The 23100-nt window shown below is 43.5% G+C and overlaps 2 protein-coding genes across 2 annotated transcripts in view; both read left to right on the top strand.

The window, feature by feature from the left end:
• The window catches only part of LOC139223938 (FERM and PDZ domain-containing protein 4-like), a 65133-nt gene extending 53584 nt beyond the window's left edge, over positions 1-11549 (top strand). Inside the window, 10 exon segments of the mRNA XM_070855942.1 lie at positions 747-866; positions 1436-1572; positions 2857-2983; positions 5565-5654; positions 5774-5956; positions 6089-6233; positions 6810-7829; positions 8143-10290; positions 10293-10354; positions 10407-11549. Of these exon segments, the coding sequence (XP_070712043.1) occupies positions 747-866; positions 1436-1572; positions 2857-2983; positions 5565-5654; positions 5774-5956; positions 6089-6233; positions 6810-7829; positions 8143-10290; positions 10293-10354; positions 10407-11501 (5127 nt within the window). The 3' untranslated portion in view covers positions 11502-11549.
• Positions 11550-13540: 1991 nt separating this feature from the next.
• Positions 13541-16812, top strand: LOC139223885 (uncharacterized). The gene is made up of 6 exons (XM_070855899.1): positions 13541-13797; positions 14083-14187; positions 14315-14445; positions 14568-14729; positions 15049-15275; positions 16199-16812. The coding sequence occupies exons 1-6, from the start codon at positions 13731-13733 to the stop codon at positions 16287-16289; spliced, it is 783 nt and encodes a 260-aa protein (XP_070712000.1). The 5' UTR covers positions 13541-13730; the 3' UTR covers positions 16290-16812.
• The last annotated feature ends 6288 nt before the right edge of the window (positions 16813-23100 follow it).

Here is a 23100-nt window from a genome sequence, read left to right as displayed (position 1 = left end):
ACCCCAGTGTCATTTATCAGCACTGGCACAGCAGGGGCGACAGCTCACATTACACCTACCCACACACACACACACACAAATGCGTAAACACCACACACACACACACACACACACTCATCCACAGTGCCCGCTACATTCTAATGAGGTTGCAGGATCACAAGAGGACAATTTTAATATTCATACCACACAGTTCAGATGTGAAGCTCTGCACACACACACACACACACACACACACACACACACACAAACACACACAATGGCAGATGAATGTTTAAGAGTCACTCTTCCCTGACACGCTTGATAAAACATACACTACACTGTAATCCACCTCAGTGTCAATCTCAGTGACAGGTGTATAGGAGAAGGCTGGTAGTCCCTGAATTGGAAAATAGGCCCCCTCGCCCTCTCTAATATAAATAATTTATAAAATATATCCAATATTTAAAAGATGATGCTGGTCTTGTGGTTTTGTCTTGAATAGGAAATGGAATCAAATGCAGACAAGCACCGCAAGCTAGTTCGTCTTTTATTTAATTTTACATTTCTTTCTGGGTTACTGCTGCTGAATTACACAACCATGTCTTTAGGTTGTAAAGTGGTTTGAATAACACTCATATGCCAATACTACTAACGCTGCTGCCGGTGATAGTATAACATACATTAAATACTAATTTATAGTTCTCTGACTTCTCACTGCATTTCAAAAGCAAATACTGTACTTTTTGCTCCACTGTATTTCACCCCAGGTGACCCAGAGGCCTGGCTCTGACAAGATGAAGTGTTTCTTCAGAGTCAGCTTCGTGCCCAGGGACCCCGTGGAGCTGCTCCGGAGAGACGCTGTGGCATTTGAATACCTCTACGTACAGGTGAGCGAAATCACCAGTAAAGCCCCGGAACAGGTTTTTAACAACACCGTTAAATCAAACTTGTTGACTCGGATAAAACAAAATCCTGAAACAGGTGAGTAATGAAATTGAATGTCACCTTGGAGAGAGGCACGATCTCCCAAATGGTTTGGAGATAATTTGTGATGATACAGAAAGTTACTCCGATGGATACAGAATAGATCCTGTCAAAACAAAAGGCTCATTTGCAAATAAAGTCCTCAAATAAACCCACTCTCTAAATTAATAAATTGCTTCCCCATTGGATTCCTTTCATAATTAGTCAAGAGAAATAGCCTGAGAGAAGTAAAGCTAATCATCTTACCCTCTGAGTTTTCAGCATTTTGTGCTTCCGAGTCCTGCATCAGGGACTGGAAACTGAATCCCTTTGAAGGAATCTCAAGCCACAAAGGTTTGGAGCAGCTTGTTTCAGCTCAGCGGGGAGCAGAGTGCACTCCTGCTTGAGTTACTCAGAGATGAAAATGCACTTCACACGCCTTAAAAACTGACTTTGGGGTTCTTATGTAACCTTCCTTCCTGCTTTGCCACAGAGCTGTAACGATGTGGTCTTGGAGCGGTTCGGCCCGGAGCTGAAGTACGACGCTGCGCTGCGACTGGCCGCGTTGCAGATGTACATTCTCAACATGACCACGAGGCAGAGCCAGAAGGTCTCTCTCAAGTACATCCAGTAAGTTTGTGTGTAAGTGCGGCCGTGGTTGTGTAGTTTTCACTGCAAACATGATCTGTAATGTTAAACTGTTGTACAGCCTGGAGCCGCGCCATCAATAATAAATGATAGACTGGCTCAGACAGTTTGCTTTTCTAAAAGTTATTTTTGATGTGTTCTCAGAAGTTTATCAGGGAGAGATGAATTGGTTGGAGACACCTATTGCAAACTAATCAAATCACCTTATCCAAAGAAATGTGATTGCAAGTTAAAAGTTAATGAATGAATGAATTTAATGATATTTTTTTATAATCAATCATCATGAAACTTCCACAGTTGGTTATTTTTGTTAAGATAATTATTTCAAAAGTTTTCTTAAATTCTGTATTTATATGGAGATGATGCATTACCTTATTACAGATGGACTGATTTGCATACATTTCTACAAGAGAGATCCAAACATTTGATAAAGCCATTTATTTGGTGATTTATTTATTTATTACAGAGAAAATTGTAAACCACTTCTTAGTGGTAAAAGGCTTCTAAAATACAGAAAACAGCCACAAAGAAATAATGTTTTATTAATTAGAGTATGAATGATACAATGGCAGCCACTCAGAATTGCTGCTCCCAACCGAAGGCCTCTTGCCTGCCAGTTAGCTGGGAAACATTTCCGAGGCTTGGAACATAGAAACCGTACTCCATTGTAAAACTCAGTAGTTTTACATGGGAGTCGCTGGTCTTCTGCTGTCTTGATCAGTTAGTTTGTTTGTGTTATTGTGTGACTTTGGTATTTCGAATAATTAGTTCGGATCCAACTCAATATTTGTGTAACACAGAATAACACAAACAACTAACTGACGGAGGCAGAAGTAGACCAGCCACTCCTGTGTCCTCCAAGGTAAAACTACTATTTTTGTCAATGGAGTCTGGCAGGTTTGAATAGCATGATTCCAAACTTTTTGTACCTACCAGTCATTTCGATCTCAGTGTTATCCTTTAAAGTTATGAATTTTGGAAAAATCTTCAGATACAGGCAGATGAAGGGTAGTAAAATAAACACCTAAATGTTTATTTTGGACGTTTTCTTTCCACTGGTATTAAACAAGAAATGTTATGGAGGCAAAATAGCCTAAACTTTCAAAATTGAAAAGGAAAACATTCAGAGAATTTGTGGCAATCTTGTATTATTCAGGATTTTCTCTCATGGATTTGATGACAATCATGAGCGGAAAAACAAGCTGAAAAAAAACTTGTTTGTTTCATAGGGGTGAGTTTATGCTTAAATCAATCTCCTCTCCACAGAAAGGAGTGGGGTCTGTCGCTGTTCCTGCCTCCTGTCGTGCTGTCCAGCATGAAGGAGAAAAACATCAAGAAGGCTCTGACACACATCCTCAAAACCAACCAGAACCTCGTGCCTCCAGGGAAAAAAGTAAGCAGCTCTCTTTGTCTTCCTTTGTCCTTGTTAATAAACTTCTGACACACACACACATGCGCACAAACCGACCCTCTGTCTGTTTTGTGATGCAATATCCGAAAATAGCATCGCTGTCATGCTCAACCTTGTAAAGGTTCTCACCTTTGTCAGCCTAAGACCTGCGGTGAGCTAGATCTTGAATGCTAATGTGAACAACAAGCTAAGTGCGTGCATAATAAGATATTCATATTCACATGTCCCAGTCAGGGGCTGCTGACCCAACCTCAGCTCAACTTTTTAGCTCTTTATGAAACTGTTTTAATGATGCATGCAGCTGCTGCTCTGCTCATTCTGTAACACCCATATTTACTTTGACACGTACAAATCAGCAGCAGGCCCAAACAAAATTAACCCGTGCAACAGCCTCAACTTTAGCGAATGATTTACCACCAGCTGTCATGCAAATGAGGTTAGCTGCAACTGGAAGTGAGTCTCAGTTAGACAATTTGAATACAGAGGTGCTATTTCAGTCTCCGGGATGGCACTAACTTCACACTTGTGGGCTCCTGCTGTAGGTGTGAATGCACTGCAGCTATGACTGAGTGTTTTTTTTTTCACAAGGCATAACTATTATTACTCTATTGCAATAACACATGTTGAGGCCACAAAATGAGGCTGGCGACATTCTTGTATTGCTCATGTTGTCAAGAAATCCCATTAAAAGACCAAAACGAACAAAGAATGATATACTGCAGCTCACTTGTCTGCACGTGCGTCCAGGAAATGACTTGAAACACATCTGTAAGCCACGAAATGTTCCTTAAAAGCAATAATGTTTATTTTGAGTTGATCCCTCATACACCGTCTTCCTGCCATTAATACTCACCAAAGCACCAAATATGTATTAATCCTGGCTGAATATTACTACTACTTAATTCTAAGTAGTGCAGAGTCCAGCTGTTTTAGCACATTTCTCAGCCTTTTTTTGTTTTTGTTTTAAAAGACACTTAATATTTTTGACCCCTTTTTAAAGATTTATATCTTCAGTCGTAGCGAATGAGCTTTGGGTTCCACAGACAGGACAGGAAAGCAGGAAAATAACTGTCTTTGCTCTTTTTATGGGACTCGTTACAATGAGGAAAATAGAGAATAACACATTCCCAGATTTTTAGGCAATCCAGGTTGTGTGTGACTGTAAATATTCCCAATGATACCCATATTTCACATCAACATATGTCATCACAATTTTCCCCTATGTGCCTGAGCTCTCTGTGTGTGTATTTTGTATTATGTCATAGCTGACGTACATAATAATGAGGTCAAAAGTGGAGCATATGTGTGCCCAATCGCACAAAACCCTGATGATGTTTGGATGTTAAGGACACATGAGAGTATATTCATAATTGTCTCTGTGGTTAGTTAAAGAATTAATGGGTTTTTAAAGAGAAAATTATGTTTATAAAGGTTGTATCACTAGTATTTAGTAGGTATGCAGTCTCTGAGCCGTGAATCATTCACTGAAGTTCAATGTTTGGGCAAAATAACCAATGAGCAGGTAAATTGGGATTGATTATGCGCAATTTAATCTACCTAATACAGCTTCATGTGGTGGATGAAGGACTGTAGCTCACATTTAACACACCCAACCCCATATATGTGGATATGTGTGCAAATGTCTATAAAATGTCAGTCATCCTAGAAGGGTATTGATCTCTTCCCTCTCAGCCCGAGCAGCGTGATGTGCTGGCTAATGATTTGCATTCACAGTAGCAGTTGATATCCACTCTATTCATTAGGGCTGAAATACAGCTAAGCAGCACCATGACATGCAATTCAAAACATTGACGCTCCAAATTAGCTCTCTCATTATAGTTCTGAAGTTATCACTCACCAAAAGAGGCTGCTCGCTCAGGTTTGTGGAAAGGCGGTGGTTAAAATTCATAAAAACCGAATGATTTTTTTAATAGAGATGTCTGGTTTTCAACCAGCAAGGTCAGACATTTCATTAGCCTTTTTGTTTCTGAGACTGACGGTGAGGTAAAATGTTAGTGGATTAAAGGTGCAACATCACTGGATACAGTCTACCATAGAAGACTGATTGTCTAATAAATGTATTGCCTTCCCTGAGCATGCAGTGTTTGAGAAAAAAATGATTTTATTTCCCCGATTAAGTAAATAAAAAGGCAGTTAACTTAAAAGAAAGACACATAATTTGGTTTGTACTGAGATGAAGAATCAACAATGGATATATAAAACGTGTTAGGTCATAGATGTATTACAGTGAAAGCATCAGTGCTTTGCAAGAATATACTTTTGGTACATTCAAGGTTGGATTTTGAAAATCCCATTGACCCTAAATGGCTGGAGAGGCGCACATCCACATGAGCGAGCCATAAAGAGTACTGCAGCGTAGCAGCTCTCCAGATTTTGATCAGATTTAAATGATATGATGGGATATAATGGAAAATCAGCGGCGCAGATCAAAACGGCTTGAGAGCGCTTTACATCCTGACATTGGACGAGGAATGCTGTCTGTTGAGGTTGAAGTGATTTCGTTTTGGATGCTCACAAATGTATTTCACTTCTCTCTGTGCAGCTGACTGCTTTGCAGGCCAAGGTGCATTACCTGAGGTACCTCAGTGAACTCAGACTCTACGGAGGGAGGGAGTTCAAATCAATACTTTTGGTAAGGCCATTCGCTCTGGAAAAGTTTTGAGAATAAGCTTGACTTTGGTTTAGAACTGCATCTCTGCTGTTAAAATCTTTCATGACGTGTTTTTGAATTAAACACACTGCTTTCTGTAGCAAGGGGAGAAACAGACGGAGGTGACTCTGCTAGTGGGCCCACGCTACGGCATCAGCCATGTCATCAACACCCGGACCAACCTGGTGGCCCTGTTGGCCGACTTCAGCCACGTCAATCGCATCGAGATCCTCACTGAGGATGAGACCAACGTCCGGCTGGAGCTTCATGTTCTGGATGTGAGGGTGAGTGCTGTGCTGTCTGGAAACAGTCGCACCACATCACATTATTTTGTCCTGCACAAATTATAGAGTCTGTCTGTCCTTTTTGTTTGTTCTTTCTCCTTCCAACCTTCCCTCCCTCGTTTCTTTGCACAGCCCATCACACTGATCATGGAGTCGAGTGATGCAATGAACCTGGCTTGTATGACAGCAGGCTACTACCGCCTCCTAGTGGACTCACGGAGATCTATCTTCAGCATCAGCTTGCCCCATTACAATAGCACCGGAGGGGATGACACTGGTGAGATTTTAGTAACTATTTATGTATATGTGGTCAAGCTGGTATGGATTTTAAAAACTTACAAAAGCACAGGTTCCTCCAAGACAAGTTACACCACTCATTTATACAAAAATGCAATCTTGCATGAAACTCAGTTGCAGTTGGTAATATTTTCTGATCAAAGCTCTTTGCTGTTGTTCAGCTGGCATTTAAATGTAATGAAATTACGTCTGAAGGGCAGATGACCTGGCATGTCTGGACAAATCTTTTGTTAATGAGATGCAGTGGAAATACACACAGCACAGCAAAAAAGTTTCAAGAAGTCAATCACACATCCATCGAAACAAGTGGAAAGATCTTTGTCTTTGCAGAACAGTCCATATAAAACCAGTAAAAAGTGTTGATGAATTGATAAACACGCTTCACTCTGACACATTTTCACAGAAGCCTGCTTAAATATGACGGTTTTACAGGGCAAAAGTCTCAAAGTGGAGCACTCAAACCTCCAGTGAAGAGGAGGCTGCCCTTTTAAAATTTAATCAACATAAAATATAAAACACATAAAGTAATAAGACCTTGTGTTGCTGCTGTGTACAGGTCAGGATCGTGTCCTGGAGTGGCCATACAGCACATCTCTGGGGGACGGCGAGGAGCCGTCACCAAGCCAGGAGGTCTACAACAGGGACTCTGAGTATTCAGATAACGGGCAGAGAGAGGACAGCATCTCTCCTTACTTCCATGAACCCCAAAACCCAGACAGAGACCCTGGGACACGGAGAAGTCCGTTGCCCCCTCCTCTCCCCCCCGCCACCAGACACAAACCTCAAGACTCTCCTCGGAGCGCCAAAGTGTCGTTCATTTTTGGAGGGGACCCACCCTTGAACAAGCCGAGGAACTTGGGCTACGAAAGACTGTTGGAGAGCCCTGAGGTGCCCGAGCACAGACCGCCCTACTTGCACAACAACACGGACTTTCGGCCACAGGACAGGGTGCCATTTCAATTCAGTGGTCTTACTCATGTCTATAGTAACATTATAAGTGAAGAAGGTGGTGAGGAGCCACTGCTAAGGGATCTGTTTTATCGTGACACAACGGACGATGCAGAGGACGATGATGATGCCTCCTGTGAAGAAGACTCCACAGGGGGGACACCAGTGGGTGATGACAGAGGAGGTGGGGATGAAAACTGCGGTAACCAAGGAGGAGGGTTAGCCACGGCAGCCGGCAAAGCCACTTTCCTCGCCCTCTCTGGTTCCACTGATGACATCATCGACCTGACGTCACTGCCTCCCCCTGAGGGAGATGACGGCGTCGACGACGACGAAGACGACACCCTGCTGCAGACTCTCAACCTTGCAATCGCAGCTCCGCCGCCAGGCTTTCGGGACAGTTCAGACGAGGACACGGCACCTGAGGGCAGGCCGCTGAGCACGCGTGACAACGATGATATCCCAGTATCGTTAATTGATGCCATTCCAACGCATGGTGAGGGGGAAGGGAGCGTAGGAGGGGAGAGAAAGCTGGAAAACGCAGTCATGAATACTCTACAGGCATTAGAGGCTCTGTCTGTGTCTGAACAGAGGCCTCCCCCGCCAGCACCCAACAGTAACAACCCAGGTCTGTTGAATACTAATCCAAGCACATTCATTTTTGGTCGCTAATATTTGTGTCACATGTTGCAAAATTTGCTCTTTTGCCGGGAGTTATTTTTTGTCTTAAATGCATTTTTTCTGTACAATTTAACTCTCTGTGACCTTTTGCCCCTTTTAAGTTACCAAACTCCCTAAACACATTGACAATATCAGTAACAAATGATAATATGTGCCTCCTCATTACTTGCTCTGTTTAATATCTAATACAGTGCACATTTAACAGCAGTTAACTTTTAGCTGAATGACCCATATTGAACTTTGTATCTCTTATCTTCTAGGTGTTTACGGGACTCAAGGCTTTAGCCCAGAGTCGTCCTCAGATTCTGGCAACGAGACCAACTCCTCAGAGATGACTGAAATCTCTGACCTGGCCGCTACACACAGGCTCAGTGAGAGCCACATGCGTCTTCTGGTGGCTACGAGGGAAGGGTATCAACCTTTACTTGAGGAGAAAACAGAATTCCCCGTCTCGCCCAGCACAGGAGGAACGATACAAAGGAAACCCCGTAGTCCAACACGGCACCTTCACCCCCCAGCTGTTCCTCCGAGACGGAGCCCGCAGTTGGACAACGCATCATCGGGGCCAGACAGCTTGGAGGTGAGGCCCCAGACGAACTTCTCCTCCACTCTCCAGCGCCCAAGTTCCACCACACCGGGAGGCAAGCATCACAGAAAGTCTGCAGACTCCAGTGGGAAGTATAACACCTTCAGCACAAGGGAGGGGCATAGAGGTGAGAGTAGTGGGAGCCGCGGCCGTCTCGACATGGACCAGCGCACTTCATTTTGCGAGCGAGGGGAAATTCAAAGACGACAGAATTCTTTTTTGCAAGAAAATTCTGCAGCCGAAGGCCTCGGAATGGGCCTTCCCCGCCCTCCTTCCTCCACCTCTGATCGCCTATTGGATGTTGTCAACTTGGGGGACTGTAGTGCAGATAATGGAGCTGCGGCTGTTGAGCAAGATGAACATCTAGTTGTAGCATCGTTGCTGTCCCCAACCAAAAAATCCAGATCAGTGGGGTCTGACCAGGGGTCGGACATACAAAGTGACAATCAGCCGATTTCTAGACAGCAGAGTGTTGCCCGGTTGTGTGAATACCATCTAGCAAAAAGGATTTCAAACTTGCAAGGAGAAGCCCACAGTTCACTACAAGGTTCTCTGTGCTCGTCACTGGATGCCGGTGGCAGCACGAACAGTAGTGCCTGTGCCACCCCAACTGACTCACCGCTTGGCCCTGGTGCAGTTGAATCAAAACACCACCATTTGCAAAGGCACCCGCTTTCTAGTTCCTCGTCCTCGTTGCTCAGGGTGATAAATTATGAAGATAACAAGCCTGGAATCCCTCGCAGCATCCCTGCCCAAAGCACTCAGGGAAAAGACCTCCACCCTCATGCAGACCCTGCCCTCCTTCGAAAAATGCTACCCAACATTCACCCTCCTGCTGCTGGGGCTGAACCAGGCCGCCCCTCATCAGCCACCCCGTCGAAGCATAAAGAGACAACAGGTACTGGAAGCAAGAGGCCCCACAATGACCTGCATGCTAAACAACCGGCCTGTTTTAAGGGGCTGAACCAGAAAGAGGGCAGTGAAGCCTACAGACAACTGATTAACTATCTAACAGTCAGCCAGATGCATCAGGGAGGGAAGCTGCACAGTGCAGGCATGGGAGGGGCAGTGAAAAAGGACACCAGGCGCTTTATCACTAGCAACCCTCAGCTTGTTGAAATGGTTAAGAATAGGGGGAACACCATTGCCCGCTGTCCGTGTATGCCCTCCTCCATATCATCCCCATTCCTCAGCCCAAATTTAGTAACCCCTAATGCAGCCACTATGCTGGCAAATAAAAATCCACGGTCATACCATTCTGCCACTCTTCCTGCCAAACTCAAGAGAAGTCCTGACATGCATGCTCAGAGACTGAATGACAGTCTAGATTCAAGGCCGGCCACTGCTGAGAGGAGAAGCTCCTTTTCTGGCCTGGAAAGTGAACTAGAAAGGAGTGGTATGGACCCAGAGCACTTCCTGTCACTGTATAAGAGAGAAGGCTGTGTCACCCGTGATGGGGCATTCATTACAGGTGGAAACCGCGAGGGTGGGGGCACCACTAACCGTCACCCACCTCGGTCAAGAAGCCAACCTAGTGGCAGCACAGAGGACTGGTTCAGATCAGACCCGAGAGCAAAGCATGCAGTTCGTCAGTCTCCTCATCCTCGTCCTAATGATTCTCTTTGTTTCTCTGCTGCCCCCAGTTTAAGTGGTCAACGAGCAGACCTCAACACCATCTCACTAGGAAGGGGAGACCATCCTTCAGCTTTTATCAGGCAGGCATCTACTGGCACAAGGGCTTGCATTACATCTCCATCTCCCAACCCACAATCTCCAACTCCCCCACCTCCTCCCCCACCACCTCCTCCTCCAATGCCTTTTTCCGTGCAAGCCAATGCTAGCTCCAGCAACTCAGGATGCGCACCGGATTCCGTCCATTCCATCCAGTCCCGGCAGAATCAGAACCACATTCAGGTTGTTGCCCCAACCCTGGCACAGACAGATCCCTTCTGCAATAACCTTCAACGGGGCCGGGAGCTCAAACGCAGCACCAGCAATGTGACTGCCAGTTCTGGTAGTGTGGAGGTTCTGTTTGATAAGCCCACCCGAAGCCGGAGTCAGCAGCCCATGTCACCGTCTGTGCCCCAGCAAGGTGAGACCAAAGTCCAGCGGAGGCCAACAAGGAAGCGGCTCTCCAAGAGCTACTCCCAAGGCTCTGTATCCTCCCATACCACTTGCTGGTCGACAGGCAGTAGGGTAGACAGTAGAAGGGCTTCTGTGGCATTTCCATTGCAGAAAGACGCCAAACACATAAAGGGCTCTCAAAAATTGGACACCAGTCCCTGGAGATGCAATGGGCCTTTTAGTTACTGTTTCTTTAAACGCAAGAGTGAGGGTGAAGAGGACGACGTTGAATGGGAAAGGCCCAGGCGGAGCCGTGGTGGGAATGATTTTGACAGCGACGGTGCCTCTGCATCAGCCATTTTTCCCTGCGGCTCAGCAATGGATGCAGCTGGAGAGCAGCTGTACGGGGAGGTCCTCAATAATATGAGCTTCAGCGATCGTCTTGCACGAATCAATGCACTCAAAGACCGCATGTATGGCTTCCCTTCCGGCTTCACTGATGTCCGCCGTGATGCCAGCGAGCTCATTGCACTGGTGAGATCCAGTGTAGGTCGCTGCGATCGCGGACCCCAAATGCCTCTCCAGGATGTTTCCCAATACAAGCAGCTCCTCTCTGTTGAGTCAAAAGAGTTAGGCCGGGCGTGCCGGAGGATGGCACAGGCCCACGGTACTCCTGAGGAGATGCTGCTGGCTGTAACTTGTAGCTTCCAGGTGCTATGCTGTCTCTGCGAAGCCTGTATGTGTCTGGTCAGGGGGCTTGGAGCCTCAGCCTCACACCAACAGAGAGAGGTTGTGGCAAAGGTTGACGAGGTCGTTATGAACTATATCTGTTTGCTGAAAGCGGCCGAGGCTGCCACCGTGGGAGCACCAGGGGAGCACAGCATGAAGGCCCTGGTCCGCCACTCCAGTACCATGTCGGCCATTGCTAACGCACTCACCCGCTCCCTTAAAACGCTGCTTAGCAAGTAGAGGCTACTTCTCATGCTTTATAGTGTGGCCTACACAGTCAGTGGAGGTCTTTCTTTCAGCATCTTGCTATTGCTGGAAGAGTCCTATATTTTTCATATAAGGTCTGCATGGTCTCCATATCAAAATCAGCGACGTGTTAGACTCATTGCAGTTAGAATTAAAGTTAAATAAAGTCAAAAATGAAAATTGAGATGCTGAGAGGCAGCCCTACCTGACTGTACTTGCTTTTTCTGATGACAATATTGTAATGTATATTTACAAAGCCATACTGTCACAGATCTTTGTAATATGATGTACCTAATAGATACCCTTTTATGTGTGCATTATGTAACTTATTTAAAAGACGTGTATATAATGTAGATAAATACAATATGATTATATTATTTGCCGTAGCAGTTTCAAGAAGCCATTGAGTATTCAGCTTAATTTGCTCTATTATTGTACAGGACTGGAGTGAATTCACTTTCAGTTCAATCAGTTCATAAAGTGCAGTTTTACTACAGATATTTATAATTCTAGAAATGTACCTGTAGAAATGTGAGTGAAAATATGTCACTGTCAGTCCAGTGAGGAAATTGTTGCTATCATTTTATTCACATGATAAATATTTGGTTGAATTGCTGAGTAACTATGTTAGAGTGAACTAATTTCAACCCTGCTGCTTTACAATGCAGTTTTTTTGTTTGCAAGATCATTTGTTAGAAATGTTGGAATTGCAGGCACAGAAATCGCACTGCATTTAGCACTGCTTCATATTTTACCATATAGATTATTTTCAGATAATAATAAACAGGAAATTATTAACTATTCCCTTATAAGAGACAAAATATATAAAACTCTAATATTATATGAACAATTTAGAAAATATTTGAATTTATTAAGAGATATTTCAGATTGACCACTGTGTTAATTCTATTTATTTTGAGGGTTTTTTGTGTTTTATTATCACCTGTTTTGGAAAAGGATCTGTGCTTGAATAATTTATTATTCCACTCTATGTATCAAGATGCAGTTGTGTCTCTTGACAAGAGATTAATTCCTGTTTTTTTTTTTTTTTCAACAATCCACCAATCTATTAAAAAGTATTTTACAGATATTTTTATGTCTCTCGCCGTGTGTCTTTTAGTTTGGACAGTTCACTGTAACTGGTGTGTTATTTCTTCCATCTTAGAATCAATAATATTCATTTCATAAACTACTGTTTGCTTCCATCAAAGCTCTCATTCAAATATACATTTACAGACGTGATTCATCAAATTTTAATCTGGAGTCAGATATCGGAGGTAAAGAAGCCTCAAAGTACCTTTTACTGTTCTTTTGACTTGTGCACGACAGTTGAGGGGTTACAGATAATAGTAGATATGAAGGGGATCTGACACACTGCAGCCCACACTACAGCCATTATCACTTTTTGGACAATGCGTGTGTTTGCTTAGCGTTCTTCTACTCCTGCTCAGAGAAACTGACCTTCAACCAGAGAATAAAGGCCAAGCAAGTGGTTTAAAACAAGAAGACGCTATTATACCAACAAGGAATTCCAAAAGATCTCCAGTTTGGCCTGCTCAAGGCTCAAGGTAACATAATTATATCACTATTTTAATATTATATTAATATACTAAACAATCTTCATATAGTTTAAGACACAACATTAGTGAGAGAAAAGGAGAATGTATGCTTGTATGTATGGAAAATTCAAATGTATCCATGAGAAGTGACTGATCTGAATGACATGTATGCAGCTTCAGTCATTCATAAACCATTTAACGCCATGCTGTGCGTGCACGACGTGCGTGCGTGCGTCGAGGAGACGTGCTGGAGGACGGGGGAGGCCGTCTCATTTGCATATTGGGCGCCTCTTTTACGCATGCTGTGACTCTGACCAATCAGGTGCTCTCATGGAGTAAACCACGCCCGCGCGGCAACTCGTGTCGCGCGCTTCAGCTGCATTGTACCGGTGGGACACGGTAGGTGGAAGTTCTCTGTTTTTATTTTAGAAACGCTAGTGTTAAGTTACTTTCACTCAAGTTTGTCTTTACGGATATTAAAAAAAAAACTCGGAAGCTGCACTGACGCCGTTGGAGGAGGCTGCCGAGCCCCGCAGCCGAAGCCGACTCGTGCCGTGGAAAAGTTACTGTTAGGCGCCCGGTGGGGTTTTAAAGTTTAGCTAACAGCGTCACCGGCTACTAGCAGGTAGTTAGCTCCGCATCTCAACCCAGAAGTTTGGTCACAATGGCAGCGGTGTGCCAGCCACGACGTGCCTTGGTGGAAATACCTGCTCCACAGCCCAAAATTGCAGGTAAGTGTGACAGAAGACATCTTTGTTTTTTTTTTTTAAAGCTGGTGTAACTTCTTTGTGCAGGAGGCGCCACTTAGCTACCATGCTAATGTTGTCACAGGCGCGCGCCTCGAGGATGAATTAGCCGATAATAAGTTATCGTGGACAGTAACTTTAATTGGGATAACCGGTCCAATTTGGTATAATAATGGTTGTATATCATTACATTACGTTCAATTCTTAGCAGGTAGTGTGTTGGAAATAGCAGAGCTTTAATTTAACATCTTTATTATTATTTTTTTACAGCTCGAATGAGGAGGTCCTATCTAGAAATACTCAGTGCTCGTTTGGCTCCATCCCCACTTCCGAGGAGGGGGAGCTCTGCCACAAACACAAAGCGTGCACAATCATGTGAGTGCAAAGCCAAATCTTCACCAATCTACCTGCAAAAGTTGTGTGTGGCTTTATGTTGGTGTAGTTTTCAGTGCCCTTGTCTGAGGTGGTCTTCTTGTCCTAATCATGTCCCTTTGTTTTGCAGTGGACTTGTCGATTGGTGGGCTGTGGAGTGGGGGGATAGAGGAGCAGTGTGAGAAGATGAATGAGCACCATACCCCGCTCTCCAAACAGCAGCTTGTACAGCTGATCAGATCCCTCATCCTAGTAGAACAGGTATTCACGCCTGATTTTAATAAGAGGACATGAAACTTTTTACATCCCAAGTAGAATTTGTGTAGTTTCTAACCCTCTTCACTGCATACAATGAAATCTGATGTGCTTTTATTGAATCCTAGAGCCAAGAGCCCAGAATCCTCTCATCAGACCTGAAGTATCTCCAGGAAGACCTGCAGCTAAAGAAAGCAAACGTGTACAGGTCCATACCCTACTCACGGTTCGGCTCCAACAGGGACGCTCACTGCTACAGAAAGGCTTATCCTCACCTGGTGGCATTCAAAGTGAGTATTACGGCATGTTTGTGTAAATGATGACACTTTTTGGAAACCTGTGAATTTAATTTTGCATGTAAACGGTCTAATTATCATCTACAGGAAAGTGGTGTGTTGTGTGTTAGACTTTTAAAATGAGTTGTTGGCTCTGTAAACACACCCCTGCAATTCTTTTCTAATTTAGCCTTTTTTCCTTCCTTCATAAAGGGACTTTTTGTCACCAATGTATTAAAAATTGCTCCATATGTTACCTCTGTATGGCTCATAAGCTGAGTCTGTCATTGTGTCATCCTAATCCTTTCCTCCTTATCCCCCCGCCTCCCTCCAGGTTTCATGTCAGGAGTGGGGCCAAGTTCTTCTGAGGAACAAAGAGTGGGACGCCGTGTTGGAGCACACACTGATGGCGTGGCGCTACACCAGCGAGTTGCCGCAGTGGGACACAGCGAACCATAACGCCCTCCGAGAACAGTGTTACAGCATCCTGGCAGCTCACAGCCTCACTGCTCTCCAGCACTACCACCCTGAACCCAACAGAGGACGCGAGCTGCTCAGAAGGTAACGTTAGCCTGCCGTCAGTCCACATAAGGCCTCAAACAATGCATGGTGTGTTCAATTATACATCCATTATAATCAAATGAAGGCAATCCTCAGCAAGGAAATTATCATGTCAGCACCTTATTTTGGTTGCTTAACTCCCATGAAACTATCATTTTTGCTCAGGCTTTTAAATTCTACAAGTGTTTTGCCATCATGCGTGCACCTTAAAGGTCACAGTGAATGAAATGTTAAGTGGTCTGCCAATGCACCACTAAAGTCACTCCATTTTCCTTTTTATTTTGTGGCACTAATAAGATGTGTACTGCAGCCAGCACACATCTTTCTGAACAATCGCCTGAATTTTAAGCAAAATGGGTCAGGGCAGGTTACTGCAGAAATCAGTCTACAGCAAACCTTTCATTACAGGAATTACCCTGAATCTGAGTTAAGCATTTTTGGCCACTGTAGGGCAGAGAAACCTCAAAACACATTCACAGCTCCAACTGTGATTTGTGACATACTATCAGCCTACCGCGCTCCCTTTGCTGATGTGTGAGCAACCTACTGGCGACTTAAATACCCAGCTAAAGCACTGCAAAGTGGCATCCTGCTGGAGTCCTGTCTTGCCATCTGTTGAATTCATCTTCACTCATCTTGTAATCCTGGGTTGGGACACCAGCCTCTGAGTAACTTAGCCGGGTCTAACTTCCACCTTCTTCACCACCCAGGAGTACAAACTCAAAATGATGCTTTCTGAGGTAGCTGGTAAAGTAAACTTGCTAGCTACAAGAGTGCTTTCTGTTTGTGCTGACTATGTAGCATCCTGATGAGCTAACAAGCCAAGATGCTGTCATATCCCTGGAAATCTAAGTGGTGTAATAGAATTGATCAGCTTGGTGAAACGTGTCTAACAGATGACTCCTCTGTTTCTCTGCTTCTAGGTTGAAGATGGCTCAGTTGCACAGCCAGTCAATTGTGCCCTGTATTCAGGAGCTGCAGAGGATTATGGGATGTGCTGAGGACAGAAAATAAGAGGAGAAACACTATCTAATCAGCGGGCTATACCCCAGTGAAACGTGTGCTCCATAGATGACCTAACAGGTGCTGGTATGTTACAGGGCCAAAAACATTTCACATGCTAGTGATTGTTTGGGAAAGCCACTACAGTATTCTTCCAAAGGGCAGGGTCACAAATGGAAATGTATTAAGAGCCAGATAATGCAGGTTACATAAGGTCATTAAAACCCCCTTCCAAATGGCTGAAAATGCAGACATGTTCATGTTTCCCAATGGCTTATGACAAAAATGTTCTCTTTTTGCAATGATAAAATTAATGTATATTTTTAGAACTCTGTATGAGTATTTTTTGCATTGACTATTGAAATGTCCTCTCGTTTTGCTTTATGAGGTGCGTGTGTGTGTGTGTGGGTCCTTTTGAATGTTCCAATACTTGAAACGAAACTGTGGCCTTAGCCGTCAGACTGTAGTTGTTTTCTGCGTCTTGTTTGTAAAGAATTGTCTTTGTCACTGATTGCACTGTTGTTTGTCCTGAAAACTTGAAGAATTTTGATGAAATTGACCCGTAATTTCAATAAAGGTGTCATTTTGTATTGTTGAAGGGCTTGTTTTATCTGTCGTGGTCTTTGGCTGCACTGTACATCGTCACATATAGTTAACCAGGTGGGGCGTTACATCCCTTCCATGTGTGTGCTGTTTACAGGCACAGCTCCTCCTTAATATATATACTCAGTTACTGCAAAGATCAAACCGGTGAGAGTTGACAGATACTACAGTTTCACAACTTGTCGTGTGCATCTGAGCTGTTTTCATCACGTCTGTGTGCAGCACTCTAAATAATGGTATGTTCTTTCTCCTAGTGAAAGAATGGAAAAACCTCCACCTGCCATGACATTTTCCATGTCGTGCATTAAAACCTACATTTGTAGTCCTTGTTCTTGCCTAAATTGAAGGCGGAGGCTGTTGATGAGGAGGCTGGGATAGTCTACTGCGGAGTTTGCAAGGCACCTTGATTGGAGGTTGCTGCTCTTTAAAGATCGGCCATCTCAGGAGATAATGGGATTAATCGATCAGTGGAATCATTTGTCCGTTCTGGCAGTGTGAGCTTTAACTTACCACTTTACACCACTAGGTGGAGCTGACGTAGCACCATCTGTCACGGTGCCACTGTGGATGGAGTCTGGCATGTGACTTCAGTTTAGGAGCAATGGTGATACCACTGTAGAAACAGCTTGTTGCCATGGCGCTCTGTGGAGTAAATATTAAAGGAATTCTAAATGCTATTTATGGTTCAAGATAATCAATGGGAAGCTCATAAGGTGAGATGTTAGCTGGAAAGCTTCCTGCTGTGTAATTTCTGCAGAAATGAACTGTGCAAATATAGTCCAGTAATATATGTTATTGTTACTCATATAGGAGGGACAAAGACTTTTATCTACTTTATCATTTCTACATTGTTACTGTAATGGCTGTGATGTGTGCACTTTAAAAATCTGGATTAATGCAATTATTTGTCCCCAGGTTATTGCACAGTGGACGTAGTAATATTACAGTGATGGCAATTCAATATACTGTTGGTTAATGTGGCCGACCCACTCTCACAGATACATGGTGTTAAATTGTAATCCGTAAATTAGAGAGGAAATTGGTGGGCTGGTGGCGGTTCAGACTCCCACAGTTGAGCCCACATGTACTGGCCTACATCAAATCCCTCTGGAGTCCTTCTTGTTGCCTCTCATTACAGAAAAACATACTAATAACACAACAGGGGATAATACAACAGAGTGTTTCTCAAAGCCTAAGCCATCCAATCACTTGCTCTTAGATAAAATAATGCTGCAAGGTCATCATTTCCTAGCAATAATGTCAAATTACCACAGGAAACCACTACAGATTGTTCCCCCTTAAATGTTCAGTTGCAGAACTAGAGGCTAAATACACGGCCTGGTTCTCACCTGAGATTAGTCTCTTAAGCAAATATTCTGCAAAGCAGAATCCAGGGGATTTCCTGAACCACTTTAGAGGCTACTAAAAAGTCCTCAGCAAAATCAGAAACAAAGAATTGAACGTACGAGGAGGAGTGCTTTGCAGTAAGCACTGGAGCTCACTGATCTTGGCATCCCAGAAGAGACCCCTTTAAAGAGGTCCGAGGCACAGTGAAGCAGCGGAGAAGTTAAAATGGCTTTATTATGACATGTCTGCAAAACTAAAAAAAAACAACAACTGCATTACAGCTCCCCTGCGCCTTAGATTTATTTTTTTTAAGGTTGCTCTTGCTGTGGCGCCAAGATCAGAGAGTGTCCAGGTCCAAAGACAGACCTCCCTGTTTGTTTGCCTCTTTGCATAGCAGTTTTATAGAGCACTAAATTCAGTATTTTACCTCCACACTATAAACACCCCTCACTGTGCAACGTTCAGCTTATCTAAAATCAGCAATAGTTTATGTTCCCAACACACCCTGTCACTAGAGGTTCACCCAGGAGAGAATGTAAGATTATTACTCACCTTTTCATTTGATAGTGATGCAGTTCTGCTTTTAAATGTTCTAAATTATTAGCGATGCTTTCAGTGTGTGTTAATGCTTCATGTGGCGTTAGAGATGCATGGGAAAACCCTTCCTAAAACTCTTTAATACTCATAAGAAGTGGCACTGTAGTCGTTTCTTTCTTTTGTATTTTTGTGGATATCTGTCTAAAAAGGATGAGAGTTACTGTCGCATGGAGACACTGAAGGTCAAAGCACAGTAGCTGCTTTCAAAACTCCCCATTTTGTGCTGATGTTTCAATATCCATCCTTGAAGAAGCAGAGTTATCTATTTACAATATTATTCTGTCTTTCCTTTATAGATGGGAGAAGCTGTTGCCACTCTATTGCTGCTGATATTGTTTTCTCCACCCGCATATTCAAACCAAACCAACTGTGAAGGTTGAGGCATACGGAGCTATGAAGTCTTAAGGCCTTTCTTAAATCAGAAAGGTCCTTTTGACCGAAAGTGTGCAGGAACTGACTTTTTCCTTTGGAGCGATGAATCACATCACCTCCATGCTGCTAACAACAGACTGGAGTTAATGCTAGCACTGTCCTCCCAACATCACATGTTTCAGCAAATAATTTGCAAGTATGATATTGTCACATGGCGTCTCCTCACGTTACAGGTCAAAAGTAGGTACCTGAATGCACCAAATACACAGTGTAGAGTTTATTATGGGACCCTGAGGGCTCCAAAGGAAACATCTGATCTGGAGGAGCCTTTAAAAAGAAACAGCTTTGTCGATTCTTTTTTACAGTTTACAGTCATGGTGTGGATGCTGCAGTGGAGTGGACAACAGAGGCAGCGCCTCAGCTGGGACACAACAAGTGAGTTCTTTAAGGGATGGAGAAATGTAGAAAATCACAAGCTGCTGAGGAAGATGAAGCAAGGTGAAGGAAATTGGGTTTACAAAAAAAGAAATAAGTTACAACACTTCCCAGAATAGCTCCTGCAATGCCCTGGACATCACAGATGGATTGTGTTCCTCAGGAATTACTGTGGAATGTGAGGTTTCCATCCGTGGTTTTTAATCCTGGTCCTCACAGCTGTGCTGCTTTTCATTCATTTTCAACCAAAAAAAGGCTGGTTTACACCTGGGACGCCAGGTGAGGGTAATTAACGGTGATCGACTAGCTGTGAGGGTAGAAAACCAGAACTACTGAGTCCCAAGGAGTCACAGGAGGGACTGAGAGTGGGTGAACGCCGTGACCGAGTGTTTGTACATGACTTGAATAGTCTTACACGGCTAAATTCCTCTCACAGACGTCTGTACTGACATTCAAACATCTGTCGCTTCAGCTCGGCCAAAACAGAAAGAAAAGAAAAGGAAAGGGAGCATTTTGGTGCCACGTAGCCAGAATTACAATGATAAAGCCAAAAACCTGAGCAGCTACAAAGATAAGAACAGCAAGGGCAAAACCTGCTGCCACAGTGTTGGACATGTCCTTTACAGTCTTATATTCTCCAAGTTTAATGGTGTTTTACACCAGTAGGCTCCTTCCAGAGAGTAACCTGACCAGCTGTGGACCATTTACTCCTCTTATTTCTGGTACTTCTTTCCCCAAACGACCACGTAGATATACTGCATGTATCGTGAGTAGTCATAGTTTTTCCCTCTGTGACCTAGAGGAAGTTATCACTGACAGAGAATGTCAGTGATTATCAGAATTACATTGAAATATACGTTTTTAGCGTTCAGTTTTGCGATTATTGAATTGCTGTCCAAACCGGCTGTCTAAATGTTTAAAGCTGCACAGCTATAGAATCCACAAGGGATGGTTTTTGAAGTACAACAAAAATGAATAGCTGAAACTTAATTAAAACAGTGAAAAGCAGTCTGAATACTGATAGCTCAATCATTCATTTGCATTTATTTTGCCTCTTGGGTCTGAATTCGTTAACCTTTTTCATATCACATACTTTGACATGTGACCACAAGTGTAATTGAAACAATCATGGCTGCATTCCATTTGGGTGATTACATTTCAGGCTCCTGGTCTTGTCCACGCTGGCTCACAGGCTTGGGTTTACTGGGGCAGCTAAATGGAACCAAGCCATTATTAATATAATTTGTAGCACTTTTGCTTTTCCTGCTATGACAAATCGAAACGCTGTTGAAAAGGTTATGGTGCTTTGAAATGGGGCCGTGTTCACCATGTTTGTGATGAGTCCATTTGAACCCCCCCCCCCCTAGTAATTTAATGTATGAGGAAAATGTTGATATTCCCAACGGCCTCTTATTTCCTGCATTAGCGTTTCGTTAATGCAGGAAATAAGAGGCTGTAATAATAACATAACATTTAGCTAGCCGCAAACTGTGTCCACAAACTAATGCCGTACAAGCTGCGTGTCACAAGGTTAGTATAACCATAACTATAATCCTAACTAGTTTATCTTTGGTCATGTTGCTTAGCAACAGTGTTCTGGCGTAAACTCAAGCTGCGTTTGAAGGCAGCGTTACACAATATTGCTGTGGTCCAAGTCCATGTTACAGACTAGTAGAAGTTCTACTTGTTGCCATAGTTCACTCTTGTATTGATTTTGATATCTTCAGACAAACCCAGCCTAACTGTTTCCACTCAGCCAGCCTCAGAGTGAGAGTGGGATTAATCTCTTCATTTACCTCATGGCAAAGAAGCAAATGTCGAACTACTCTTTTAATCAAGTCTGTCACTGTGCTATCATCAATATTTTGCCTTCCTGCCACATTAGAAATAACCATGTTCAGAAAAGCCTCTCCATCACTTCAAAGCCTCCTTTTTTTTTTTTACCAATATGTAAATTTTCATTTCATTGTTGTTCGAGTCTTCAGTTTTTAGCACTGATAAATCATTCCATTTATTCTCTATCAACAGATATTTCCAGTGAGAGCCCACTATTTTTGGTTGAGAGCTGATGGATTTTTCAGTTACAGAAGAGCGAAGCAATTTGTTCAGGTGGCAAAAGGTCAAGAGAAATGAGTGAGCTCTATCAAATCCTGGAAACGAGTCCAGTTGGAGTTAAAACACACTATAATGTGTAGTTTTTACAAAGAAATCTGCACCTGTGTTTTAAATTGTTTTTCTGGTATTTCTTTTTTTTTAAAAACCCTCTACACAGTGAAGGTGACGAGATGGTGAAGAAAAGGATGAACTATTACATGTAACAAAGGTCACCAGTCTTATTTAAACCCAGAGCAATCTTCCTCTCCTCCCGATTATAAATTGCAGTGGGACTTGAGGGATGTATGTATAGATGGTCACCATCTCTCTGTCTCAGCAAACTCCATTCAGTGGTAACTTGGCAGACATTTAAGGTGGATGCACTCGAGGACTCTGATATTTATGTGTCTTGGACACCAAGCATACTAGGATGCTCTTGACTACTGACAAAGAGTGAGCACCACTCAGCAGTATGTGTTTCTGAGGGAGTAAATGACTACCTAATGGCAGTGTCAAAGCGAATTATGTCAATGTATGTTTTTAGATGAGTTGAAAAGGTTTGGCTCCTGAATCTAGTCTCTCAACTGCAAATGTTTGAAATGCCGGCTGAATGCTCGCACCCCTCAGGTCAATGGAAGCAGGTGCTCATGAATAAAGAAGATGTTAAATATGCGTGAAGTTATTAATTACAAGCCTGATATTTTTTACAAGGTGCTTCTGTATTTTGGCTTTGCTCACCGCGGCACGGCTGTCAGTGCGTTTCTTCTAGTGTTTGTCTTCCCTCGCTCTCTTCCTGCCTCACCTTCTCTCTCCCAAGGCGGCCTTGGGGGCCCAGTTAAACCTGCTGACAGCCCCACCAGGCAAAACGTCCCAATGCAAAACAGTGACAGTAGCAGCTGGCCCAAGAGTTTCTCTATGATGCACACAGTTATTAATGTTATTCATATTTTATCATATTTACTCATTTTTATATTATCCAGGGCTGGTCAGCGAGGAGTGTTTGTTTTGTGCCCGGAGCCAAGCTGATAAGATGAGAATGCGAATGCGCCATGGCACATTCAAAACAGCCATAAATGAATTAAAGCGTTGTGGGTTTACTGTCGACCTTTATCAGCAGCCAGCCGCAAAGACGTTCACCAAAGTTTTTGCCCTTTTTTTTTTTGCTCTTTTGCTCTTTTGCTCAAGTATTCAATGATGGATACAATGAGCTAAAGCGTTGCAGGTGGAGATCACGCTCTCGGCCGTATGTGGCTTTGACTGTAAAGTCATAATGTGTCATCACAGCTGCATTCAAGACAGTGAGATGTTAGTATTTGTGCCTTTTTTGACTTGAGAAGAACTTTGTTCCCTCGTGGCACGGCTGTAAATCATTTAG

Source organism: Pempheris klunzingeri, chromosome 24 (genome assembly GCF_042242105.1).
Source record: "Pempheris klunzingeri isolate RE-2024b chromosome 24, fPemKlu1.hap1, whole genome shotgun sequence".
Lineage (NCBI taxonomy): Eukaryota > Metazoa > Chordata > Actinopteri > Acropomatiformes > Pempheridae > Pempheris > Pempheris klunzingeri.
Note: the sequence above shows the minus strand (reverse complement) of the source record. Positions and strands in the feature narration are given on the sequence as shown.

Excerpts from the sequence above, each read along its gene's own strand:
- LOC139223885 (XM_070855899.1), top strand. The coding sequence starts at position 13,731 with ATGGCAGCGGTGTGCCAGCCACGACGTGCCTTGGTGGAAATACCTGCT. Across the intron at positions 13,798-14,082 it reads TCCACAGCCCAAAATTGCAG|CTCGAATGAGGAGGTCCTAT; the intron begins GTAAGTGTGACA and ends ATTTTTTTACAG. Across the intron at positions 14,446-14,567 it reads CCCTCATCCTAGTAGAACAG|AGCCAAGAGCCCAGAATCCT; the intron begins GTATTCACGCCT and ends ATTGAATCCTAG.